This window comes from Bos indicus x Bos taurus, chromosome 7 (genome assembly GCF_003369695.1).
Source record: "Bos indicus x Bos taurus breed Angus x Brahman F1 hybrid chromosome 7, Bos_hybrid_MaternalHap_v2.0, whole genome shotgun sequence".
NCBI lineage: Eukaryota > Metazoa > Chordata > Mammalia > Artiodactyla > Bovidae > Bos > Bos indicus x Bos taurus.
This window is the reverse complement of record NC_040082.1, coordinates 20,618,845-20,645,145: the sequence shown is the minus strand read 5'-3', so window position 1 is coordinate 20,645,145 and position 26,301 is coordinate 20,618,845. Positions and strand designations below refer to the sequence as shown.

The 26,301-nt window shown below is 41.1% G+C and overlaps 2 protein-coding genes across 2 annotated transcripts in view; one reads left to right on the top strand and one right to left on the bottom strand.

Moving 5' to 3' along the window:
* Positions 1-1,591: 1,591 nt before the first annotated feature.
* Positions 1,592-26,232, bottom strand: MBLAC2 (metallo-beta-lactamase domain containing 2). Its single transcript, XM_027545620.1, has 2 exons — positions 25,257-26,232; positions 1,592-4,933 (listed from the first exon to the last, which is right to left on the bottom strand). The coding sequence occupies exons 1-2, from the start codon at positions 25,708-25,710 to the stop codon at positions 4,548-4,550; spliced, it is 840 nt and encodes a 279-aa protein (XP_027401421.1). The 5' UTR covers positions 25,711-26,232; the 3' UTR covers positions 1,592-4,547.
* Positions 25,638-26,301, top strand: part of POLR3G (RNA polymerase III subunit G) — a 46,493-nt gene continuing 45,829 nt past the window's right edge. The window contains exon 1 of the mRNA XM_027545625.1: positions 25,638-25,720. The gene's annotated coding sequence lies outside the window, so the exon portion shown is untranslated. The remainder of the gene's footprint in view (positions 25,721-26,301) is intronic.

Sequence of the window (26,301 nt, the reverse complement as noted above, 5' to 3'; positions counted from 1 at the left end):
GTTCCTTAAAAAACTAAAATAGAACTACCACATGACCCAGCAGTCCCACTACAGAGAAAAACTAAATACTAATTTAAAAAGACACATGCACCCCAGTGTTCATTGCAGCACTACTTACAATGGCCAGGGCATGGAGACAACCTAAATGTCTGTCAACAGAGGAATGGATAAAGACGATGTGGTACATACACACATGAAATGCTACTCTACCATAAAAAGGAACAAAATTGGGTCATTTGTAGAGATGTGGATGGACCTAGAGACTGTCATTCTTTGTTAAAATGGTATATATGCCCTCAAGCCTATCCACTCCTCTGGGTTTTTACTTACATATAAAGACCTCCATGTACACATAAAAATATCAACATCAAATAGAATTTGTATGCTTTGCTCCTATTACTCTCTTGTATGTTTAATTCTCAGGCCCAGAAATATAGAAAAAAGTCTTTCTATATTTCTGTATAGAAAAGGTCTTTCCTGCCATATGTTAGTTTATCTTTTTCTTGTTGACTTGCAGGCATTCTTTATATTTGCCTTAAATTTTTTTCTGTTACACAAGTTAATGAATATTTTAAAATTTCTCTTTTTATATATATCTGAGTTATATCTGAGTTATAAGACATTTTAAATTCTAATATAGTTTTATCTTGTGTTTATATAAAGAGAAGATCTTCCCTATTCTAATGGCTTAAACACAATTAATTTTCTTTCAATGCATATATGATTCTGCTTTAGATGTTAAATCCACCTGGAATTTATGATGATGAATTTATCTTTATGATCAACATTTTTATGATGATGTTGATTTTTTTCCCACATCAACTGAAATATATATTTAATAGTGCATCTTTTATCCATTTATTTGAAAGGCCATATTTATGAACTAGTAAGGCTTCTATCTGCTTTGACCCAGGTGCTTCATTTGTTCTGGGGCTATTGGTAATTCTCCTTCGCTATTCCTCAGTAGCATGTCGGACACCTTCAGACCTGGAGGACTCATCTTTCGGTGTCACATCTTTTTCATCTTTTATACAGTTCATGAGGTTCTCATGGCAAGTATACTGCGGTTTGCCATTCCCTCCTCCAGTGGATCACGTTTTGTCAGAACTCTCTGCTGTGACCCATCCGTCTCTGGTGGCCCTTCACGGCACGGCTCATAGCTTCACTGAGTTACACCTTGTTACTCAGTTACACCATGTAACTGAGTTACATGATGAAGTTACCCCTTCATCATGACAAGGCAGCTGGGAAAGATTAAGGGTAAAAGGAGAAGAAGGCATCAGAGGATAAGATGGCTGGATGGCATCATGGATGCAATGAACATGAACTTGGGCAAACTTTTGGAGATAGTGAAGGGCAGGGAGGCCTGGGGTGCTGCAGTCCATGGGTCACAAAGAGTCAGACATGACTGGGTGACTGAACAACAACAAGGTTAAATAGGTATTATTCAGTTTCTAGGTTCTAATATTCTTGCCCAGGGATTTGACATCTTCTTTATTTCAAGTTTTTCCAAAATGCTTTATACAGAAAATAACCTTGCAAGACATTAAATTGAAATTTGCTAACATTTATAAAAAATACCAACCATAGATTGAAATAAAATGTTCACTTTAATCGTTATCACACAAATGTTTAGTTACAGTTATCTGAAAATTATAAGAGAACAATTTGTGCATGTCACATTCATGTTACTATCCATATAAGAACAACTACACATAATCAATTATTCAACTACATCAGGATAACACACAAGGTTTTGTTTGCTCTAGACTTCTCAGTTAAAAAGAAACACCAAATAAGGAAACTGAATTTCCAAAAATTAAGTTATTAACAAAATAAATAATAAAAATTATTTCTAAATGTCTTATATTTTGACAACTTTGAGTTATACTTACATACTATTATTTCTCCAAACCAAAAATTACAACAAGGGTCACTGTCAGGGTGAAAATACATATTTTTAAAGTTTTTTTAAAATACGCTATTAAGCTTTAACATGACTTGATTTATTCTTGGCACATGTGGCATTTTGAAAAGTAAAAATACACTTTGCCAATTTTACATTATTGTGCAGGTATAAGAGAAAGAGCACAGTTTGGGAGGCAGAGAGACCTGTGTTCAGTTACCAGCTTTGTTCCCAAGTTGTGTTGTTAGGCTGGTCAATTACTTCTTGGCACTGGGGCCAGGATTAAATTAAATAATGCCTATTTTAAAATGCATAGCATGGGCACTGAATGAATGATACCTCCTTTCCCTAATTTACTCACATTGAAGCAAAAGCAAAATATCACAGTTGTATGTTCTGGTACAATTTGAAAAATCTAGGAAAAAAATGGGAAATTTAAAAATAAAATCAGTGTATTTTGAAAAATTGCACTTTTAAGAAATAAGGAAAGCTTTCATCAGGTTTAAATATTTCCCAATAAAACAGTGCCTACTATACCCTGATTTAAAAAAAAAAAAGTCCTAAAATATGATAAAATGATCAATGATTAAGGACTTTTGGTTTTCTTTTGTGCTATTGATATAAAAATAATGGCTATATTTAAGGCTCATTAAGTGATAGTCTGTAGTTGCCCTGAACCAAATCTGTAGTCTTGAAGTTGCACTATTAAAACAGACCTACTGCCTTGAATGACTATCACAGAGAAATTCCCATAATATTCTTCATTTCAACAACCATGTCCTCCTTACTGATTTTAAGTAAGGGATCATTTGGTGGCATGTGGCCATATACCTTGTCTGTCTTAAAGATGATTCTTATACACATAATCACTTTTTCATGCTAAATGTCTGGTGCTTAGAAGATCTAAGGCTCCTGAAAACTAAATCGTCACAAGGGAATAGCCTACTCTGGACAGCAACGCTTCCATCCCTATTCTTAGCACCGAAGATGCAGAAACAACCCTATTCTTATTTTCTATCCTCACCACCTAATAAATCATCTTTCCAAAGCTGACTGAAAATCTCCTCCTCCAGGACACTTTCCCTAACCAAACTTCACACTCCTCCATTTATGTCCCTGACACTCGTGTGTAATTTGTATAAACTTCAACCTGCATATACTTCTATTCATGTTTTGTCTTCTACTTCCAGCTAGGATACAGTCTCTGACTTTGTAAGCTTCCACAGTGTTTAGCACAATGAATGCATGTATGTATGTGACTGTGCGTATGTACGTGGGGTGTGTATGTGTATGTGTGTGCTGAATGAATAAAAGACTAAGAACCTGAGTGGGGTGTAGGGTAGGAAAAGTTTCATAATTTTTCAGAAATCAAAATTGCTGGACCTTCCTAATACTAAAATTTCTGATTTCCAAAGCTATCTGAGTTTGGTTTTATATGTCAATAATAAAAAGGCAGTGAAAAAAATGTTTAAAAAAACCTTTATGAAATATTCCAAAGGTTTTTTAATAAGTTACTAAAAGCACCAAACCAAAACATCTTACTAAATAGTGGGATAATCTTTCCTATAATTTTATAAATGGAAATTTCTTTTCATTCAAGACAAAGAATACTGAACAGGAATAGGTGTTGTGAATCAGGATAAAAAAGGCAATTCATTCTAAGTCAGTATCTAACACACATTTTGCAATTAATCTGAAAAGCCTTCTGTGGTACATATGTATGCTTTGTTAAGAAAAAGAATGGTTTATTTTAGGATGTTGTCTGGTACTATAAAATAAGATACATATACTGAAGCTGCTATTTAACAAGGAAATTTTTGTTTATAATAGCTGTTACTATTAAAATAGGATATATTTTAAAAATTATTCTTAATGTGTATATTTTCAAATTTGCCTGACAGTGTCCTTTTGAAAAATCTGACAATTTGTAGTTAGATTACAGACATTTGAACTTTGTTTCTACAATTCAAAATATTACACTTACATAATAACAAAAAATAATATATTGTAGCTTTTTACTGAAGCACTCTGCAATTAATATTTAAAGCTTTTCCATAAAATAAAATTCACTGTACTTTTTGTAAGTAAAATTACACAACACATAATGTACACTATACTTACATTAAGAACAAATAAAATGAAGCATAAAAATTCTGTACCATAACAATGGATTGTTTTAGCTGTCATTCTAAATGTTAGCTTATTTGTTATGTTTTGAGTTTTTAATCTTAAACCCAAGAACCTTTATTTTGAAATAATATACTAAAAATATCAAGTCTGGAGTTTAAAACTCTCTTATGCTCTTTTTTTCTAGATCATCTAGGAAATAAGAGAAATGAGACAGAGAGATAATTCTATTACTGCAAAATGCCTCCTTGCTTCCCCATATACCTCTATATCATTTCTAGAGCAAATGATACAGGAAAATGGCAGATTACAACTTTGGCAAATTATAAGCTCATTTAAGTGGTTTCTTATTTGGAAAAAAGAAAAACTAAGAAGTTCCTTTTTTGGCTTATTCATTCTCAATCTTTTTTTTCTCTAATATATAACAGTGCTATAAAAGCACTTCTTAAAATGCTTACTGTTTAAACAACACAAAATGAACTGGAATAATTTATAGAATTAATCAAAGTAGATACTAGGGTGAGGTCCTAGAATTTGTTACACGTAGGGCTAAACTTGCAAGAGATCGCATGGCAAAAGTAGAGACTTTATGGCATATCCCAGCTTTTGAAATATAGTTAGAAGCCAATCGAAAAAGCCTTTCAGCACCAAAGGTATTGAAGTGCCCAGGAAGTACTTTCTCTACCAGACCTCTGTCGACTAATTCTATCAGACGTTCACAGGTTCCAACATAGTCACTTATCCTGCTGTATGGGAGCCAATCAATTAGTGATCCATCATACACGACGTCTCCACTGAAGAGAATCTTTCGGTCTTTGTCATGCAAGCAAATACTGCCCCTAGAATGACCCGGCATGTGCATAACAGTGAGCTGTCTGTCACCAAGGTTGATCACATCCCCTAAAAATGAAAACAGAATTTACAGATAAACATGTTAGATATTTGACTTCAGTCACTTCAAGAACAGCAGAACACAACAGTTTCAAAGATGTTGGGAAGATGATATTTATTTTACTTTTATTGTAAAAGTAGGCTAGTAATAAAAGATAATTTAAAATAAGTTGCCTACATTTCATTTCTGTTGTTTATTAGACCAGTGTTTGCCAAAGTAAACAGTGGAACACAATTTCTGCTGGTTGTTACAATACATAAAAGAAAAGATTCAGTGGTCAAATAATTTGGAAAACTCTTCCTTCAATGAAAATTAAGCAGCTTTCTTTTCTGCAAGTTATGCTAACGTACATTTAATATGCTAATGTACATTGTGGATATACACAAGTGAAATATGGCTGTATAGTTTCACAAATTTATTTGACAAAAAAATTCATTTTCAAAACATCCATTATACTAATATCCTGGTGACACAATTCAATAATGATGCTCTAGTGAAGGGTATGGTATTTTTACCCTTTGTTTTATCACTCTGTGGAAATTAAGGTCTGAGGAATCAGTACAAATGATGATGCTCTGGCTACTGCTATTGCTGTAATAAACTTCTTAGTCTCGGACCCAGGAACTTCAACTCTTCCATCAGAATCCACTAAATCGTCGCACCTAACTTACTAACCTACAAATAGGGTAAAATCTCAAACTCCCCCCAGTTATTTGACAGTGGGGACGAAACTGAGCTATATGAATACAAAATTGCTCTTTCACTGGATTTAAACCAGTACAAACTTAGGTAAATCATAATAAAAGATTCATATTGCTATCTCTAGTGAAAACATAAACATATACAAAAAAAAATCAAAGAAAACTAGCTAAAACTAATAGTGAAATTAAAACGGCATAATAATCAGGAATACGTCAAGGCTGTAAATTGTTACCCTGTTTCTTTAACTTATATGCAGAGTACATTATGAGAAACGCTGGGCTGGAAGAAGCACAAGCTGGAATCAAGACTGCCGGGAGAAATATCAATAACCTCAGATATGCAGATGACACCACCCTTATGGCAGAAAGTGAAGAGGAACTCAAAAGCCTCTTGATGAAAGTGAAAGTGGAGAGTGAAAAAGTGAGCTTAAAGCTCAACATTCAGAAAACGAAGATCATGGCATCCAGTCCCATCACTTCATGGGAAATAGATGGGCAAACAGTGGAAACAGTGTCAGACTTTATCTTTTGGGGCTCCAAAATCACTGCAGATGGTGACTGCAGGCATGAAATTAAAAGACGCTGACTCCTTGGAAGGAAAGTTATGACCAACCTAGATAGCATATTCAAAAGCAGGGACATTACTTTGCCAACAAAGGTCTGTCTAGTCAAGGCTGTGGTTTTTCCAGTGGTCATGTATGGATGTGAGAGTTGGACTGTGAAGAAAGCTGAACACCGAAGAACTGATGCTTTTGAACTGTGGTGTTGGAGAAGACTCTTAAGAGTCCCTTGGCTCTCTCTCCCTCGCGCTGGGGCGCTCTTCTCCTCGTGTCTTTGGATCGACCCTCACGCCTCAAAGATGGATTTTCCTGCTATCTTCTAAATAAAATAGAGCTGTAACACTGAGCTGTAACACTGATTTGTCTAAGAGCTATAACACGGTTTGTCCAAGACCTGAGAGCTGTGATGTGCCGAGGGCTTAAATGTCCATTGCTCCAAATCTTTGTTGTGATGAGACAAAGAACTGAGGAACATACACTCGTGTGACATCTGTGGTGCCGTGACTTGGATTTAACCTGGCTGAAACAATCTCTGTGCGGAAGAGGCCAAGCACAGCAGGAGCCCAACTCAGCGAAGCTCCCGCACTAGAAGCGGAAGGCAAAGAAAACAAGCGCAGGGGAAGGCCCATCGTGCTGGAAACTGGGACAGGGGAAAACGAACTCAGCAGAAAGTTCACGTGGCCCAGTCTCAGATTCCAGAAGACATCCGGTTAAGAAACCTTGGACCACTGGAAAAAAACCCCGAGAAGGATTGTCAGAAGATCCTCTGACCAATCCTGAGGAAATCTGGTACACTGATGGAAGCAGCTTTGTCTTGGATGAAAAAAGAAGAGCTGGGTATGCAGTAGTCTCCAATTTTAAGACCATAGAGGCTAAGCCTCTGCCACCAGATCAACAAGCTACAATATGCAGTGCCAGTTCAACAAAGATAAAAAACTACAGCCGACCACGGAAAATATCACACACCCTTAGATGGACACCGCTATAAGGACTCTGAGGCTTGAAACTAGCAAGAGGGGGAGGCGCAATACGCCTCGCCATCCCAGTTCAGCAGGAAGTAACCAGAAAGACCTCGACGCCTCTATTCCCAAAGAATTGGGCCTCCCATCTCTTGAGGGGGGAATGTTATGTAGAATAGGGTAAAGGAGTCCAAAATGGCGGTGGCTAAAAGACAAGGAAGGGAAAAGCCCGCGAAAAGAGAACAAAGGAAGGTCAAAGGAAGGTCCGAGGACCAGAGTGAAGACTTCAGGTAGAATAAACAGCACTCCTGGCTAAGCCCAATTTGCATAGGGCAGGCGCAGGTGGAGGAAAAAACATATATAAGGAGGAGCCAAAGCACTTTCTCTCCCTCTCTCCCTCCCCCACACACTCCTCCACTCTCTTCTCTTCGAGTCTTTGGGTTGGCATGCCCTCACGCTTCAAGGATGGATTCTCCTGAGATCTTCTAAATCAAATACAGCTGTAACACTGAAAAAAAAAAGAGTCCCTTGGACTGCAAGGAGATCCAACCAATCCATTCTAAAGGAGATCAGTCCTGGGTGTTCTTTGAAAGGAATGATGCTAAAGCTGAAACTCCAGTACTTCGGCCACCTGATTCGAAGAGTTGACTCATTGGAAAAGACTCTGATGCTGGGAGGGATTGGGGCAGGAGGAAAAGGGGAGGACAGAGGATGAGATGGCTGGATGGCATCATCGACTCGATGGACGAGTTTGAGTGAACTCTGGGAGTTGGTGATGGACAGGGAGGCCTGGCGTGCTGCGATTCATGGGGTCGCAAAGAGTCGGACACGACTGAGCAACTGAACTGAACTAAACTGAACTGAATCAGGAATCACTAAATATAAGAGACAACAGAAGAAAAATAAAGGCATAAACAGGAAATGAGACATACAAAACAAATGACAAAATGGCAGAGCTAAATACAACTGTGTCAGTCATTATATTAAATATGAAAGGGATAAACACCCTAATCAAAAGCAAAGATTGTCAGACTGATTTAAAAAGCAAGATATGTACTCAGTCTACAAGAGAGGAACTATAAAATCAAAGCGAAAAATAGGATGATAAGTCATACCTAATAAATATGAATGACAAGAACTAGAGTAGTTATATTGTCAGACAAAATGGATTTTTATATAAAGAATATTGGAGCAAGAGAGTTCCAGAAAAGCATCTATTTCTGCTTTATTGACTATGCCAAAGCCTTTGACTGTGTGGATCACAAGAAACTGTGGGAAATTCTGAAAGAGATGGGAATACCAGACCACCCGACCTGCCTCTTGAGAAATTTGTACGCAGGACAGGAAGCAACAGTTAGAACTGGACATGGAACAGACTGGTTCCAAATGGGAAAAGGAGGACGTCAAGGCTGTATATTGTCACCCTGTTTATTTAACTTCTATGCAGAGTACATCATGAGAAACGCTGTACTGGAAGAAACACAAGCTGGAATTAAGATTGCCGGGAGAAATATCAATACCCTCAGATATGCAGATGACACCACCCTTATGGCAGAAAGTGAAGAGGAACTAAAAAGCCTCTTGATGAAAGTGAAAGTGGAGAGTGAAAAAGTGGGCTTAAAGCTCAACATTCAGAAAACGAAGATCATGGCATCTGGTCCCATCACTTCACGGGAAATAGATGAGGAAACAGTAGAAACAGTGTCAGACTTTATTTTTCTGGGCTCCAAAACCACTACAGATGGTGACTGCAGCCATGAAATTAAAAGACGCTGACTCCTTGGAAGGAAAGTTATGACCAACCTAGATAGCATATTCAAAAGCAGAGACATTACTTTGCCAACAAAGGTTCGTCTAGTCAAGGCTGTGGTTTTTCCTGTGGTCATGTATGGATGTGAGAGTTGGACTGTGAAGAAGGCTGAGCGCCGAAGAATTGATGCTTTTGAAGTGTGGTGTTGGAGAAGACTCTTGAGAGTCTCTTGGACTGCAAGGAGATGCAACCAGTCCATTCTGAAGGAGATCAGCCCTGGGATTTCTTTGGAAGGAATGATGCTGAAGCTGAAACTCCAGTACTTTGGCCACCTCATGTGAAGAGTTGACTCATTGGAAAAGACTCTGATGCTAGGAGGGATTGGGGGCAGGAGGAGAAGGGGATGACAGAGGATGAGATGGCTGGATGGCATCACTGACTCGATGGACGCGAGTCTGAGTGAACTCCAGGAGTTGGTGATGGACAGGGAGGCCTGGCATGCTGGGATTCATGGGGTCGAAAAGAGTCGGACACGACTGAGCAACTGATCTGATTTGATTACTAGAGAAAAGAGGTACATTTTATTAGGACAAAATTAGGTCAATACCTAATGAAAAAAAGTCTAAATGTATATGTACCTTAAAAATTCATAAAATAAAAACTGAGAATTAAAATAAGAATAAATAGTTGAACAACTATGCTTAGATATTTGAGTAGTTTGAATAATTCATAATATAAGCAGATAGAAACAGTACGGATGCAGAAGACTTGAACAAAACCACCAGCCAACTTGATCTAGCCAACATATATAAAATAATTCATGCCAAAAGAGCAAAGTACACATTCCTTTCACATGAAAGAGATGCTTTGTTATGTCTGCACACTGAAAACTACAGTAACACTTTAAAGAGAAATTAAAGAGAATGTGAGCAAAAGGAGAAATATGCCATATCCATTGATTGGAAGACTTGAAACTGTTAAGATGGTAATTAAATTCAGTTTTTCCTATAGCTGCACTCTCTAATATGTAATTTATCAGATAATACAAATGTTCTCTATCAACACTAGGCAATATGGTCAGATCAGATCAGTCGCTCAGTCGTGTCTGACTCTTTGTGACCCCATGAACTGCTGCACGCCAGGCCTCCCTGTCCATCACCAACTCCCAGAGTTCACTCAGACTCATGTCCATCGAGTCAGTGATGCCATCCAGCCATCGCATCCTCTGTCGTCCCCTTCTCCTCCTGCCCCCAATCCCTCCCAGCATCAGAGTCTTTTCCAATGAGTCAACTCTTCACATGAGGTGGCCAAAGTACTGGAGTTTCAGCTTTAGCATCATTCCTTCCAAAGAAATCCCAGGGCTGATCTCCTTCAGAATGGACTGGTTGCATCTCCTTGCAGTCCAAGAGACTCTCAAGAGTCTTCTCCAACACCACACTTCAAAAGCATCAATTCTTCGGCGCTCAGCCTTCTTCACAGTCCAACTCTCACATCCATACATGACCACAGGAAAAACCACAGCCTTGACTAGACGAACCTTTGTTGGCAAAGTAATGTCTCTGCTTTTGAATATGCTATCTAGGTTGGTCATAACTTTCCTTCCAAGGAGTCAGCGTCTTTTAATTTCATGGCTGCAGTCACCATCTGCAGTGATTTGGGAGCCCAGAAAAATAAAGTCTGACACTGTTTCCACTGTTTCCCCATCTATTTCCCATGAAGTGATGGGACCAGATGCCATGATCTTCGTTTTCTGAATGTTGAGCTTTAAGCCCACTTTTTCACTCTCCACTTTCACTTTCATCAAGAGGCTTTTGAGTTCCTCTTCACTTTCTGCCATAATGGTGGTGTCATCTGCATATCTGAGGGTATTGATATTTCTCCCGGCAATCTTGATTCCAGCTTGTGTTTCTTCCAGTACAGCGTTTCTCATGATGTACTCTGCATAGAAGTTACATAAACAGGGTGACAATATACAGCCTTGACGTCCTCCTTTTCCCATTTGGAACCAGTCTGTTGTTCCATGTCCAGTTCTAACTGGTATTAGGTGGTCTGGTATTCCCACCTCTTTCAGAATTTCCCACAGTTTCTTGTGATCCACACAGTCAAACGCTTTGGCATAGTCAATAAAGCAGAAATAGATGTTTTTCTGGAACTCTCTCACTCTTTCCATGATCCAGCGGATGTTGATAATTTGATCTCTGGTTCCTCTGCCTTTTCTAAAACCAGCTTGAACATCAGGAAGTTCACGGTTCACATATTGCTGAAGCCTGGCTTGGAGAATTTTGAGCATTACTTTATTAGCGTGTGAGATGAGTGCAATTGTGTGGTAGTTTGAGCATTTTTTGGCATTGCCTTTCTTTAGGACTGGAATTAAAACTGACCTTTTCCAGTCCTGTGGCCACTGCTGAGGTTTCCAAATTTGCTGGCATATTGAGTGTAGCACTTTCACAGCATCATCTTCAGGATTTGAAAGAGCTCAATTGGAATTCCATCACCTCCACTAGCTTTGTTCATAGTGATGCTTTCTAAGGCCCACTTGACTTACATTCCAGGATGTCTGGCTCTAGGTCAGTGATCACACCATCATGATTATCTGGGTCGTGAAGATCTTTTTTGTACAGTTCTTCTGTGTATTCTTGCCATCTCTTCTTAATATCTTCTGCTTCTGTTAGGTCCATACCATTTCTGTCCTTTATTGAGCCCATCTTTGCATGAAATGTTCCCTTGTTATCTCTGATTTTCTTGAAGAGATCTCTAGTCTTTCCCATTCTGTTGTTTTCCTCTATTTCTTTGCATTGATCGCTGAAGAAGGCTTTCTTATCTCTTCTTGCTATTCTTTGGAACTCTGCATTCAGATGCTTATATCTTCCCTTTTCTCCTTTGCTTTTCACTTCTCTTCTTTTCACAGCTATTTGTAAGGCCTCCCAGACAGCCATTTTGCTTTTTTGCGTTTCTTTTCCATGGGGATGGTCTTGATCCCTGTCTCCTGTACAATGTCACGAACCTCATTCCATAGTTCATCAGGCACTCTATTTATCAGATCTAGGCCCTTAAATCTATTTCTCAGTTCCACTGTATAATCATAAGGGATTTGATTTAGGTCATACCTGAATGGTCTAGTGGTTTTCCCTACTTTCTTCAACTTAAGTCTGAATTTGGCAATAAGGAGTTCATGATCTGAGCCACAGTCAGCTCCTGGTCTTGTTTTTGCTGACTGTATAGAGCTTCTCCATCTTTGGCTGCAAAGAATATAATCAGTCTGATTTCGGTGTTGACCATCTGGTGATGTCCATGTATAGAGTCTTCTCTTGTGTTGTTGGAAGAGGGTGTTTGTTATGACCAGTGCATTTTCTTGGCAAAACTCTATTAGTCTTTGCCCTGCTTCATTCTGTATGCCAAGGCCAAATTTGCCTGTTACTCCAGGTGTTTCTTGACTTCCTACTTTTGCATTCCAGGCCCCTATAGTGAAAAGGACATCTTTTTGGGGTGTTAGTTCTAAAAGGTCTTGTAGGTCTTCATAGAACCGTTCAACTTCAGCTTCTTCAGTGTTTTTGGTTGGGGTATAGACTTGGATTAATGTGATATTGAATGGTTTGCCTTGGAAACGAACAGAGATCATTCCGTTATTTTTGGGATTGTATCCAAGTACTGCATTTCAGACTCTTTTGTTGACCATGATGGCTACTCCATTTCTTTTGAGGGATTCCTGCCCGCAGTAGTAGATATAATGGTCATCTGAGTTAAACTCACCCATTCCAGTCCATTTCAGTTCGCTGATTCCTAGAATGTCAACATTCACTCTTGCCATCTCTTGTTTGATCACTTCCAATTTGCCTTCATTCATGGACCTGACATTCCAGGTTCCTATGCAATACTGCTCTTTACAGCATCAGACCTTGCTTCTATCACCAGTCACATCCACAGCTGGGTATTCTTTTTGCTTTGGCTCCATCCCTTCATTCTTTTTGGAGTTATTTCTCCACTGATCTCCAGTAGCATATTGGGCACGTACTGACCTGGGGAGTTCCTCTTTCAGTATCCTATCATTTTGCCTTTTCATACTGTTCATGGGGTTCTCAAGGCAAGATACTGAAGTGGTTTGCCATTCCCTTCTCCAGTGGGCCACATTCTCTCAGATCTCTCCACCATGACCCGCCCATCTTGGGTTGCCCCATGGGCATGGCTTAGTTTCATTGAGTTAGACAAGGCTGTGGTCCTAGTGTGATTAGATTGACTAGTTTTCTGTGAGTATGGCTTCAGTGTGTTTGCCCTCTGATGCCCTCTTGCAACACCTACCATCTTACTTGGGTTTCTCTTACCTTGGGCGTGGGGTATCTCTTCATGGCTGGCTCCAGCAAAGCGCAGCCATTGCTCCTTACCTTGGACGAGGGGTATCTCCTCACCGCCACCCTTCCTGACCTTCAATGTGGGATAGCTCCTCTAGGCCCTCCGCAATATGGTAGCCACTAGCTATATGTGGCTAATGGCATGAGAAATAAAGCTAGTGTAACTAAGAAGCTAAAACTTTCATTTTAATCAATCTTAACTAATTTAAATTTGCATTAGATAGCTACATGTATTAATAGCTACATTCAGAGAAGAACTATACAAAGAAGATCTTCATGACCCAGATAACCATGATAATGTGATCACTCACATGGAGCCAGACATCCTGGAATGCAAAGTCAAGTGGGCCAGAGGAAGCATCACTACAAACAAAGCTAGTGGAGGTGATGGAATTCTAGCTGAGCTACTTCAAATCCTAAAAGATGATGCAGTGAAACTGCTACGCTCAAAATTCCAGCGAATTTGGAAAACTCAGCAGTGTGCACAGGACTGGAAAAGATCAGTTTTCATTCCAATCCCAAAGAAAGGCAATGCCAAAGAATGCTCAAACTACTGCACAATTGCACTCATCTCACATGCTAGCAAAATAATGCTCAAAATTCTCCAAGTCAGGCTTCAACAATATGTGAATCAAAAACTTCCTGATGTTCAAGCTGGATTTAGAAAAGGCAGAGGAACCAGAGATCAAATTGCCAACACTCGTTGGATCATTGAAAAAGCAACAGAGTTCCAGAAAAACGTCTACTCCTGCTTTACTGACTATGCCAAAGCCTTTGACTGTGTGGATCACAACAAACTGTGGAAAATTCTGAAAGAGATGGGAATACCAGACCACCTGACCTGCCTCCAGGGAAAGCTGTATGCAGGTCAAGAAGCAACAGTTAGAACCGGACGTGGAACAACAGACTGGTTCCAAGTTGGGAAAGGAGTACGTCAAGGCTGTATATTGTCACCCTGCTTATTTAACTTACATGCAGAGCACATCATGCAGAATGCTGGGTTGGATGAAGCACAAGCTGGAATCAAGATTTCAGAAAGAAATATCAATAACCTCAGACATGCAGATGACACCACCCTCATGGCAGAAAGCGAAGAAGAACTAAAGAACCTCTTGATGAAAGTGAAAGAGGAGAGTGAAAAAGTTGGCTTAAAGCTCGACATTCAGAAAATGAAGATCATGGCATCTGGTCCCATCACTTCATAGCAAATAGATAGGGAACAGTGGAAACAGTGGCTTACTTTATTTGTGTGTGTGTGTGTTGGGGGAGGGGTGCTCCAAAATCACTGCAGATGGTGAATGCAGCCATGAAATTAAAAGATGCTTGCTCCTTGGAAGAAAAGCTATGACCAACCTAGACAGCACATTAAAAAGCAGAGACATTACTTTGCCAAAAAAGGTCTGTCTAGTCAAAGCTATGGTTTTTCCAGTGGTCATGTATGGACATGACAGTTGGACTAAAGAAAGCTGAGTGCCGAAGAATTGATGCTTTTGAATGTGGTGTTGGAGAAGATTCTTGAGAGTTCCTTGGACTGCAAGAAGATCCAACCAGTCCATCCTAAAGGAGATCAGTCCTGGGTGTTCATTGGAAGGACTGATGTGAAGGTGATACTCCAATACTTTGGTCACCTGGTGCCAAGAACGGACTCATTGGAAAAGACCCTGATGCTGAAAAAGACTGAAGGGAGGCGAAGGGGATGACAGAAAATAAGATGGTTGGATGTCATCACTGACTCAATGAACATGAGTTTACGTAAGCTCCAGGAGTTGGTGATGGACAGGGAAGTCTGGCATGCTGCAGTCCATGGGGTCGCAAAGAGTCGGACCTGACTGAGCGGCTGAATTGAACTGAGCTACATGTGGCTAGTGACACAATGGTAGATGTATAGATTCAAGAATCTCAATCAAAACCTTGACATGTTTTTTTATAAAAACAAAATCTGGCTCTAAAGTTTATATGAAATGCAAATGACCTGGAACAGCCAAAGCTGGAAGACTTAAACAATCCAATTTCAAGAATTAGAATGAAGTTTAAATAATCAGGAGAGTGTTGTGGTGGCTATACGACAGACATAATCGATGAAAGAGACTAGAGTCCAGAAGAAAACATTCACATGTATGGTCAGTGGATTTTTGACAAAGGTTATCAACAAAGATAATCCACTGGGTAAAAGGACAGTCTCTTCAACTAATTGGCCTGGACTACTTTGGAAATCTATATGCAAATAAACAATAAAGCACCTCATAACCTTTCACAATCTTTGCATGAAATGTTCCCTTGGTATCTCTAGTTTTCTTAATGAGGTCTCTAGTCTTTCCCATTGTATTACTTTCCTCTGTTCTGTGCATTGATCACTGAGGAAGGCTTTCTTATCTCTCCTTGCCATTCTTCGGAACTCTGCATTCAAATGGGTCTATCTTTCCTTTTCTCCTTTGCCTTTCACTTCACTTCTTTTCTCAGCTATTCGTAAGGACTTCTCAGATGACCATTTTGCCTTTATGCATTTATTTTTCTTGGGGATGGTCTTGATCATCTTGTGGTGTTGGAGCAGTCTCTTGAGAGTCCCTTGGACTGCAAGGAGATCCAACCAGTCAATCCTAAAGGAGATCAGTTCTGAATATTCATTGGAAGGACTGATGTTGAAGCTGAAACTCCAATAATTTGGCCACCTGATGCAAAGAACTGACTCACTGGAAAAGACCCTGATGCTAGGAAAGACTGAAGGCCGGAGAAGGGGCTGACAGAGAATGAGATGGTTGGATGGCATCACCGACTCTATGGACATAAGTTTCAGTAAGCTCTGGGAGTTGGTGATAGACAGGGAAGCCTGGTGTGCTGCAGTCCATGGTGTTGCAGAGTTGGACATGACTGAGCAACTGAACTGAACCTTCCACAACAGTAACAAAAATTAACTCAAAATGGATCATAATCCTAAATGTGAGAGCTTCCAAAAAAAAGAAAATCTTTGTGATTTTGGGCTTGTCATAGAGCTCTTAGAATAACACAAAAAGCATAAAACATAAGGAAAAATGATTAATTGGACTTCATCCAAGTTAAAAACTTTCTTGCCCAAAACATTAAGGACTTCCCTGGTTGTGCAATGGACAAGAATCTGCCTGCCAAGGCAGGGAAGAGAAGTGTTAGTAGCTCAGTCCTGTCCAGCTCTTTGTGATCCCATGGACTATAGCCTGCCGGCCTCCTCTGTCCATGGGATTCTCCAGGCAAGAATACTGGAGTAGGTAGCCTTTCCCTTCTACAGGGGATCTTCTCAACCCAGGGATTGAATCTGGGTCTCCTGTATTGCAGGCAGATTGTCGACCATCTGAGTAATTCAATTCCTGGTCTGGGAAGATGTCACAGTTTGCACAGCAACTAAGCCTGTGCACCAAAACTACTTCAGGGCCCGCTAGCCGCAACTACTGAGCCTGTGTGCCAAAACTGTGGAAGTCCATGTGGCCTGGAGCCACAGACTGCAACTGCTGAAGCCTGCTCACCTATGCAGGCTAGTCCTCCACAACAAGGCAGCACAATGGGAAGCCCGCGCACCACAACAGAGAGCAGCCCTTGCTCATCGCAAGTAGAGAAAGCTCGTGCACAGCAATGAAGGCCTAGTGCAACCAAAAAAACAAAGACAAAAAAATTTGCTTACTTAAAAAAAAGAGGATACTATTAAAAAAATGAAAAGACATGACATACACTGGGAGTAAACACTTGCAAAATGTATATCTGATAAAGGACTTGAATTAAGAATATATAAAGAACACTTAGAGCTCAACTAGGAGAAAACAAAATTTCAATTTTTAAAAAAGAGAAAAGATTTTGATAAGATCTTTTGACAAAGAAGATATCTGAATAGCAAATAAGTGCCTGAAAAGATGTTCAACATAATCAGTCATTGAAGTGAAAGTGAAGTTGCTCAGTTGTGTCCAACTCTTTGTGACCCCATGGACTGTAGCCTACCAGGCTTCTCCATCCATGGGATTTTCCAGGCAAGAATACTGGACTGGGTTACCATTTCCTTTTCCAGGGCATCTTCCCGACCCAGGGATCGAACCCGGGTCTCCCACATTGGAGGCAGATGCTTTAACCTCTGAGCCACCAAGGAAGCCCAAATGCAAATTAAAACCTCAATGAAATACCACTACGTACTCACTAGAATGCCTAAAATCAAAAGGACTGACAAAATCGAGTGCTGACAGTGATGTGGAGAAACTGCAACTCATACACTGCACTTGGGAATGTAAAATGGCATAGCACTTTGGAAAACAGCTTGGCACCTTCTTAAACATTTAACACACGTTTACCACGTGTGCGTATGCTGTATGCCACATTCACCACACAACCCAGAAATTCATTTCTAGCTATCTACCTACGAAATAAAAGCATGCATCAACATAAAAACTTACATGTAAACTTTCATGCTGCATTATTCATAACAATTCCAAACTAGAAAGTTCAAATCTCCTTCAACAGGTGAGTATGTAAAATGTGTTCTATTGATAAACGAGTAGTTTCTCAGCAACAGAAGGGAATTATTCATAGATAAAACAACATGGATGAATCTCCAAAAACAGCATGCCAAAGGAAAGAAGACACAAAAGATTGCATGTGATTATGTTTTGTATTAAGTTTTCAGAAAAAGAAAACTATAATGGCAAAAACAGGTCAGTGGGGCCTGGGTGGGAACAGAGGTTGCTCTGGTCTTGTCTCAAATCCCAGTAATTATTAATACAGTAAGATGGAATTCAGTTCAGTTCAGTTCAGTTCAGTCACTCAGTTGTGTCCGACTCTTTTCGACCCCATGAATCACAGCACGCCAGGCCTCCCTGTCCAACACCAACTCCCGGAGTTCACTCAGACTCACGTCCATCGAGTCAGTGATGCCATCCAGCCATCTCATCCTCTGTCGACCCCTTCTCCTCCTGCCCCTAATCCCTCCCAGCATCAGAGTCTTTTCCAATGAGTCAATTCTTCACATGAGGTGGCCAAAGTACTGGAGTTTCAGCTTTAGCATCATTCCTTCCAAAGAAATCCCAGGGCTGATCTCCTTCAGAATGGACTGGTTGGATCTCCTTGCAGTCCAAGGGACTCTCAAGAGTCTTCTCCAACACCACACTTCAAAAGCATCAATTCTTCAGCGCTCAGCCTTCTTCACAGTCCAACTCTCACATCCATACATGACCACAGGAAAAACCATAGCCTTGACTAGATGGACCTTTGTTGGCAAAGTAATGTCTCTGCTTTTGAATATGCTATCTAGGTTGGTCATAACTTTCCTTCCAAGGAGTCAGCGTCTTTTAATTTCATGGCTGCAGTCACCATCTGCAGTGATTTGGGAGCCCAGAAAAATAAAGTCTGACACTGTTTCTACTGTTTCCCCATCTATTTCCCATGAAGTGATGGGACCAGATGCCATGATCTTCGTTTTCTGAATGTTGAGCTTTAAGCCCACTTTTTCTCTCCACTTTCACTTTCATCAAGAGGCTTTTGAGTTCCTCTTCACTTTCTGCCATAATGGTGGTGTCATCTGCATATCTGAGGTTATTGATATTTCTCCCAGCAATCTTGATTCCAGCTTAATTAGGTACTCTCAAATTTCCCCACATTCCAGTCATAAGGAGCCAGACTCCTTCACAGGATAATTGTTTCAGATTTAAGGTGCTTCTGGGGATCAAAAACCACTGCCATTTCCTATATGATTGATAAGTAAGGTAAAGGATATTATAGGTAAGTTGATTTAATAATAGAACTGTTGCAGACAGTTTAATAAATGTACAGAATGAAGAAGAATGAGGGAAGTTTGATGCTAAAAATGAAGCTGTAGAGAATTACCAATGGAGGGATAGAGTCTTATGGATTTTTGATATTCAAGGCCAGGTGATATTCAAAATACTTAGCAGTAGATAAGACATAAGCACCCACGTATCAAAATGGACACCAATTGTAAACAATTGATGAGGCCACAGTGATGGAATATTATTAATATTAGGTCTGCCATTACCATATGGCTTTATAAATACCTCCCCTATGCTTATAATGCTAACACATATAATTTCATCAAGACCTCTCCTACAAGAACCACAATTGTCTATGAAATATATAAATATCATATATAAATTTATGTAAAAAAATATATATATATCACATACTATCTATCCTTTCAAGCCTTCACCCTAACCCAGTTGTCACCACATTCCAACTACACTAGACTTTTCTTGGCTTCTCAAATATCCTTTCCCATCTTGGCATTCCCCATTTTTAATTTTCATTTCACTTTGAATTAAAGAACTAAATTACATATTTCAAATAAAACATTTCAGGAGGGCTTAAAATGCCAGAAAACATTCTTTGCCCCATTCTGGCTCTATCTCTAATCCTGCTCCCAATAGGCAACCACTGTTAACACTTTTAGCAACTTCTTCCGGTAGTTGCCTCTACTAGATATGTTGTTTGTTGTTCAACCTCTCAGTCGTATCCAACTCTTTGCGACTCCATGGACTACAGCACGCCAGGCTTTTCTGTCCTTCACTTTCTCCCAGAGTTTGCTCAAATTCATGTCCATTCAGTCAGTGATGCATCCAACCATCTCATCCTCTGTCGTCCGCTTCTCCTCCTGCCTTCAATCTTTCCCAGGATCAGGGTCTTTTCCCATGAATCGGCTCTTCACAGCAGGTGGTCAAAGTATTGGAGCCAAAGTATTATTTACAGATGACTACTGGGTATAATCATCTGTAAATAATGTTTATAGCTCATACTCTACTGATTTCATTCATGTATTATCATTTCTTGGTTTTTAATTTTAGATGTTATCCACTGACTTCCACTATGAAACGTAAGGACTTTTAGTAGCTCTTTTTACTCCTCTCTACCACCATCATGACACATGTATACATTTCTCATCCTCCCACCCCTCGAAAGAATAATGATTCAACTGCTTAGATCTGGAATCCTCTATGCTTGAGGTTCTATCGTTGTCAGTGTCATCCTTTGCCATCATCCTGAGGCTTCAACTTTGGCGAGCTACAGTCCAGGGGTCGCTAAGAGTCGGACATGACTGAGCGACTTCACTTTCACTTTCCTGCATTGGAGAAGGAAATGGCAACCCACTCCAGTGTTCTTGTCCGGAGAATCCCAGGGACGGAGGAACCTGGTGGGCTGCCGTCTATGGCGTCCCACAGAGTCGGACACGACTGAATCGACTTAGCAGCAGCAGCAGCAGCAGATCTTCTATTTCCTATATTCCATGTCTTCCTCTTGGTTTATTCCCTTATTTTGAAGGGAGTTAGGGTGAAGTTTCTCAGTCGTGTCTGACTTTGCAACCCTATGGACTGTTGCCCCCCAGACTCCTGAGGCCATGCGATTTTCCAGGCAATAATACTGGAGTGGGTTGCCATTTCCTTCTCCAGGGAATCTTCCCAACTCAGGGACTGAACTCAGGTCTCCTGCATTGCAGGCAGACTCTCTCTGAGCCACCAGGAACTATAAGATGTATCTTAGTGGCTTCCTAAGTAACAGCATGTGGGAAATAATTTTTTGAAAGCTTGACTGATACTGGAATGGATGTCAGAATTCTAAGTTGGAAATTGGTTTTATTCAAATAAGTCCCAGCTCTTCTTTTCTAGCTCTAAAGCCATTATGATTGGTATAGATGACCTTTTTTGTTTAAATTTGGAAGTCTGTAGACTCTTTGATCCCAGCATTCTGAAATTTTATAATAACGGGCCATGGGTTGAATATGTTTTCCTCTATGGGCTCTTTCAATCTGGAAATGTACATCCCTTAATCATGGGATATTTTCTCTACTATTCTTTTTCTCTACTTCCTCTATTTGCTCTATCTGTGCTCTTATTATTCTAATGTCAGATTTTTCACACTCGTTCTTTACTAGTTTTCTCCTAGTTTTTCATTTTGCCTATCTGCTGCTTTTCTAAGTTTTCAACTTCATCTTCCAGACCTTGCACTAAATAATTTCTGACATTTTAAATTCCAATGGTTCTTTTAGGAGTGTGAATATGGTTCTGCCTGTTGCTTATTTTTATGGCATCCTATTGTCTCTCAGGTATCTTGAATGCAATAGTTTCTGTTATCCCCTGATGATATTAATGATTGTCTGCTCTTCTCAAGTCACTTTATGTTCTTTTAGTATTTTACTTCATGTGAGACGATTTTCTCAGATGTTTTTTCATAATGCTTGATTACCTGTTTAAGAGTTGGAGGATAGTGAAAAAGCTGTTTGAAGCACATGCATGACACCTGGTGATGCAGACTTCACTGTAGAAAGTCCAAGCCAAGAATTACCTACGAATCAGCATCTTAATCTTTACCCCAGGGCTGGGCAGATTTCCAGATAAGATTCTTCTTTTTCCTACCTGGAGGCATAGCGGCTAAAGGCCTGGCTCTTATTCTTTTGGGAAACTAGTAAAGAACATATATATTATCTATCTATTATTTTTCTGTATTTTTATATACATTCCCATACACTTATCCCTCCTCTTTTCCATCTGAAGCCTTGAGCTCATTAGTACTTGGCATCCCTCAATCAAGAAACCCTTTTGCTTCATTCTCCCCAGAGAACCAACTAACTCTGGGGAGAGGTGCATTCACTTAGGGAGAAGAATTCCAGAGTTTTAACAGCTTCTTTAGTGACTTTCCATCAATTCTACTTATTTTAGTTTTCTTCCTTTTGCCCCTGCTAAGGTACTGGCTACTGCTAATTCTGAGCCTATTAATCTCCTGTAGAACAAAGTGGACTGGCTCTCAATTTTCTATTGCTGGCATAGGATAAAACTGCTAAGTCAGTCACCACAGGATTGGCAAGATCCCCTGGAGAAGGAAATGGCAACCTGCTCCAGTATTCCTGCCTGGGAAATCCCACGGACAGAGGAGCCTGGCGGGCTACGGTCCATGGGGTTGCAAAGAGTTGGACACGACTTTGCAACTAAACAACAACAACAATGCAAAACAGAACCTCAGTCAATGTGGATTTATACATAAAACAGACAAACCACGGTCCATTTGCTGCAGTCTTAGTGAGATTTTGAGAGGGAGTCAAATTAAATGTGTTCATTCAACCTGCTGCCTCTCTGTAATCTTCTTTGTTTTTAATCTCCCCAAACGATCTAAGTTTACCTAAAACTACTCTTGTACTGTCTTGATGACTCTGGGAAAATCATTTAAACATGTATAACAGGAGCCAAAATGCCTGCCTCTTGTGAAAAACAGACAGAATGATGTGTGCCCATTCATGAAGAACGTGCTGTGTCTATCTAGGGTTTATTGCTGTCTTCTTATAGGAAGATATGGTTTCACTATTAGTAGGCTGAGTAGGTTTTTTCATCAAAAATGATGCAGTGGAGGATGACCTCACCTTGTCCTCCTCATCCCGCATATGCAAGTCAGCTTTTGGGTTAGTGATACAGTGCACAGACCCATGCTTCTCCATGATGGGTGATCACCAATACACTAAATGAAACGTATGTAGTAAGCTAGTGAATCCAGCCTCCTCATTTTCTAACTGAAACAATGAAGACTATGCTGTTAGGAATGTGCTGTTCACATGTGTGCGTAATTGTATACGAATTTTTTTTGTATATGATTTTTATATAAATATTTTATATCTCTTTCCAGGCATCTGGATTATGATAATATTAAATTAGCAGGCCACACCATTCAGAAGAGACAGGAAATTAATATTCCTGAGAGAAGAGGATATTGGATTCTACTTGAGAGGGTGAGACATCCAGCTCCTAATGAAAAACAACTTTAATTTAACACAGTAGTATCACCTTCCAAGTGTTTAGTAAATATTAAGCTTTCTTTTCACACTTTCAAAGGCTTAAAGCACCACACAGGTAGGTTGCATGTCCCCTGCAACTCCAAAAGCCTCTAATTCTAGCACTGACTGGGATTTAAGAAATCTGATTTCTAGTCCAGGCTCTTTCCCTAACAGGCTATGTGATTTCAGGCATAATATTCAAGCCTGTGTGGACTTTTCATCTATAAAACAATATTTCTTATCATTCTTTCATCATTGATTTCCTGACACAGGAGCCAAAGTAAATAAATCAAAGGTCATTTATTCTTTTAAACAACTTAAACATACTTTAAATACTGATGCAAAACTTCTCTTTTTTTGGGGGGGGGGTCTGAGTTAATTTAGTCTGAATACCCATAAATTGTATGGAAATCCTACTTCTAAAGTATTAATTTCAAAGAAATATAGTAATTAAGAGCACATTTAATGTAAATTTAAATTTAGTTTTCTTTCACCTCAAAGTGTCAGGTAATGTAAGGCTTCCATCTAAACCACTTTTTTTTAATCTTCAGATTAAAAATTTTAATGAACAGACTTTTTAAAGTGGTAAGGTACAGAATATTGCTATTTTTATATGTCAAGTGATCAAGATCTCATCTGTTAAGATAAACTCATTTTCGGAAAGTACTTCATTATTTGTCATATTGGTTGGTCATAAAGTGAGCCTTACTGTACTGCAGCAACTGGATTTTTTTTTTTTTTTTTGCTTCAGAACAGTTCAATAAATTAAACTGGCAAATAAAATAGTTTCAAGATAGAAAGGAAAGGGGGTTTCATATCCTATTCAGAATTACCATAAAAATTTATTTTGGGGGTAGGATTAATGTGTGATCTACACGCTTTGATCTACTGTGCCTGGGTTGGAATCCTAGCTTTTGTCTCAAGCTTGCTCTGTGGCCCCTAGGCAAGCCATTTAATTGAAGCCATTTAAGTAGCCTCACTTCAAACGTGTTGGAGGATAAAATGGTATCAACAGTAGCATTCTATATCATATATGAAACGAGTCGCCAGTCCAGGTTGGATGCACGATACTGGATGCTTGGGGCTGGTGCACCCAGAGGGATGGTACGACCCAGAGGGATGGACGACCCAGATAGGAGGGAGGAGAGAGGAGGGTTCAGGATGGGGAACACGTGTATACCTGTGGCGGATTCATTTTGATATACGGCAAAACCAATACAATATTGTAAAGTTAAAAAATTAAATTAAATTTAAAAATACCTTGAAAAAAATTAAAAAAATAAAAAGAACAAAGAAATTAATACACAAATATCACTGCTGTGACCAACTGACTCAATGGTTTGGCTCAATCATTTAAGTGCCTGTGTGGGGTTGGAAGGGTTGGAACCCTACACTATTTTATTCTATTAATTTCTTTCTGAATCCCATTCTGTTTTTCGCAGAGCCAAAGAGGCCCAAGGTTATCTATGCATTAGTCCACATACTTCACCATTATGGGAACAGCTTCCTTATTAATCTTTCTCAGGCCTGGCTTTCAGCCAGAACAGAGATTTGTCATAACGTTAAGACTCAGGCACATTCTACTTCGTACGTTCACTATCAAGCTTTTTCTCTTGTGAGGCAGCATCAGGAGCAGAAACCTATCTGGAAGCTAAAAATGCGTGAGCAGATTAGAATCGCTGCTCTGCAATGGCCTTCTAAGCCTACAGGTGGGCACTGTCCGTACTGAGCCAATGGAGTGAGCTGTTCTCAAAAAGCACAGAGCCAACGACACGCACTCTCTCCACCAAGTGTCATTCCTTAGAAGTCTCTTCGCTAGAAAAGTGCTTGCAAATGACGGACATGTCTGAGGGGGAAAGAATGGGAATCCTAGTGACCAGTCTCTAGTGGTGTTACTGCACACCGTAGACCTTCCAGAGAAAACTGACTAGGGGGTGGGGCTGGCTTTCAGTCGAGTACGCGGCGTCAGAGCTGGTCTCCTGCAGGAAAGGTTGCAATGGCCTTCCAGCGACTCGATGGTGGAGTGAGTGGGCTTTTTGGCCCCCAGGGAGAGAGGGAGGGAGAAAGTGAAGCAAGTGTTTCTGCGATATGACAAAACAAACCAACCTCCCCACCTCACTCCCTCAACCTCACAGCCAAGCAGGTCTGCATCAAGCATCCCTCGGAACCGTCTCTCCCCCAATCCCTTCCCTTAAATGAGACAGCAAGAGCCCGAGAAGGGGGCGGGGGGTGAGCATTACCGTCCTGCAGGACGAGGGTGGGCTGCACCGCCTGCACTCGGAACTGCCTGGCCCTCCAGCCCGGGCTCGGCGCCCGCACCACCTCGCTGTCGGACAGCCAGGTCACGGTCTCGAAGTTGTCCCCGCGGGCCAGCGCCTCGGCCTCGGCGTGGTGCACCGCCACCCGGTCGAACTGGTAGAGGCCGCCCGAGTGGTCGAAGTGCACGTGGGTAGCCACGGCCAGCAGCGGCCGGCACGCCGCGTCGTCTCTTGCCGCGCGGTCCCGCAGGAGGCCGGAGGAGTACAGGTACTCAGGGAGGCTACGCAGCCCCAGGCCGGTGTCGATCACCACGTCCTGCTCGGAGCCCCGCACCAGCCAGATGTTGGCGCGGTTGCCCGACTCGTAGAAGCGTTCCTGAATCCAGAAAATGCCGTCGCCCAGGGACTTGTGGGCGTACCACTCGAGCGCCGACATGCTGCGCGGGGTATGGCGGCCCAAGCCGAGAGGGGGTTTGTGTGCGCGCGCGCGCGCGTGTGTGTGTGTGCCTTCCCGCGGGCGGTCTGGACTCGGGCGCTGCGGCGGTGTAGAGCCGTCTGCCCGCAGCTGGGGACGAGGCGCAGAGCCGGGAGGGGGCGGGCGGGGGATGCGGCTGCGGTGGGTGTGTGTGTGTGTGTGGAGAACTAGGCGAGGAGGAAGGACTCGGGGAGAGGCGCTGCCTGGCGCGTCCGCCCGCACCCTCACGCCGGGTCCGCGGAGAGCAGACGCCGCTGTCCCCGCGCCGGGGCGCCGGAACAATTGCAGCCGTAACTGGACGCAGCAACAGGAACGTTAACGCACGGGCCAATGCAGTCGTCGGGAGATCCAGAAAGTGACACGCTTCCTAACCTCAGGGGGGTCGGACCGCAGAGCCCTTAGAGCGAGGCGGGGGGTGGGAGTGCGAGGAAGCCAAGCCGCCCACCCGCCGCGCGCCACTACGCGCATTTCCAGCCGGCGCGGAAAGAGTCGGGCCAAGGCTCGGGCGGGGGCCGGGGCTGGAGGACTACGGCGCCTGCCGAGGGCTAAAAA

What these genes read in the sequence shown, in the direction of transcription:
- MBLAC2 (XM_027545620.1), bottom strand. Translation starts at nt 25,710, where the DNA reads ATGTCGGCGCTCGAGTGGTACGCCCACAAGTCCCTGGGCGACGGCATT. An exon ending in CACCCTCGTCCTGCAGGACG is followed by an intron (nt 4,934 to 25,256) that starts GTAATGCTCACC and finishes TTTCATTTTTAG; the next exon opens with GGGATGTGATCAACCTTGGT.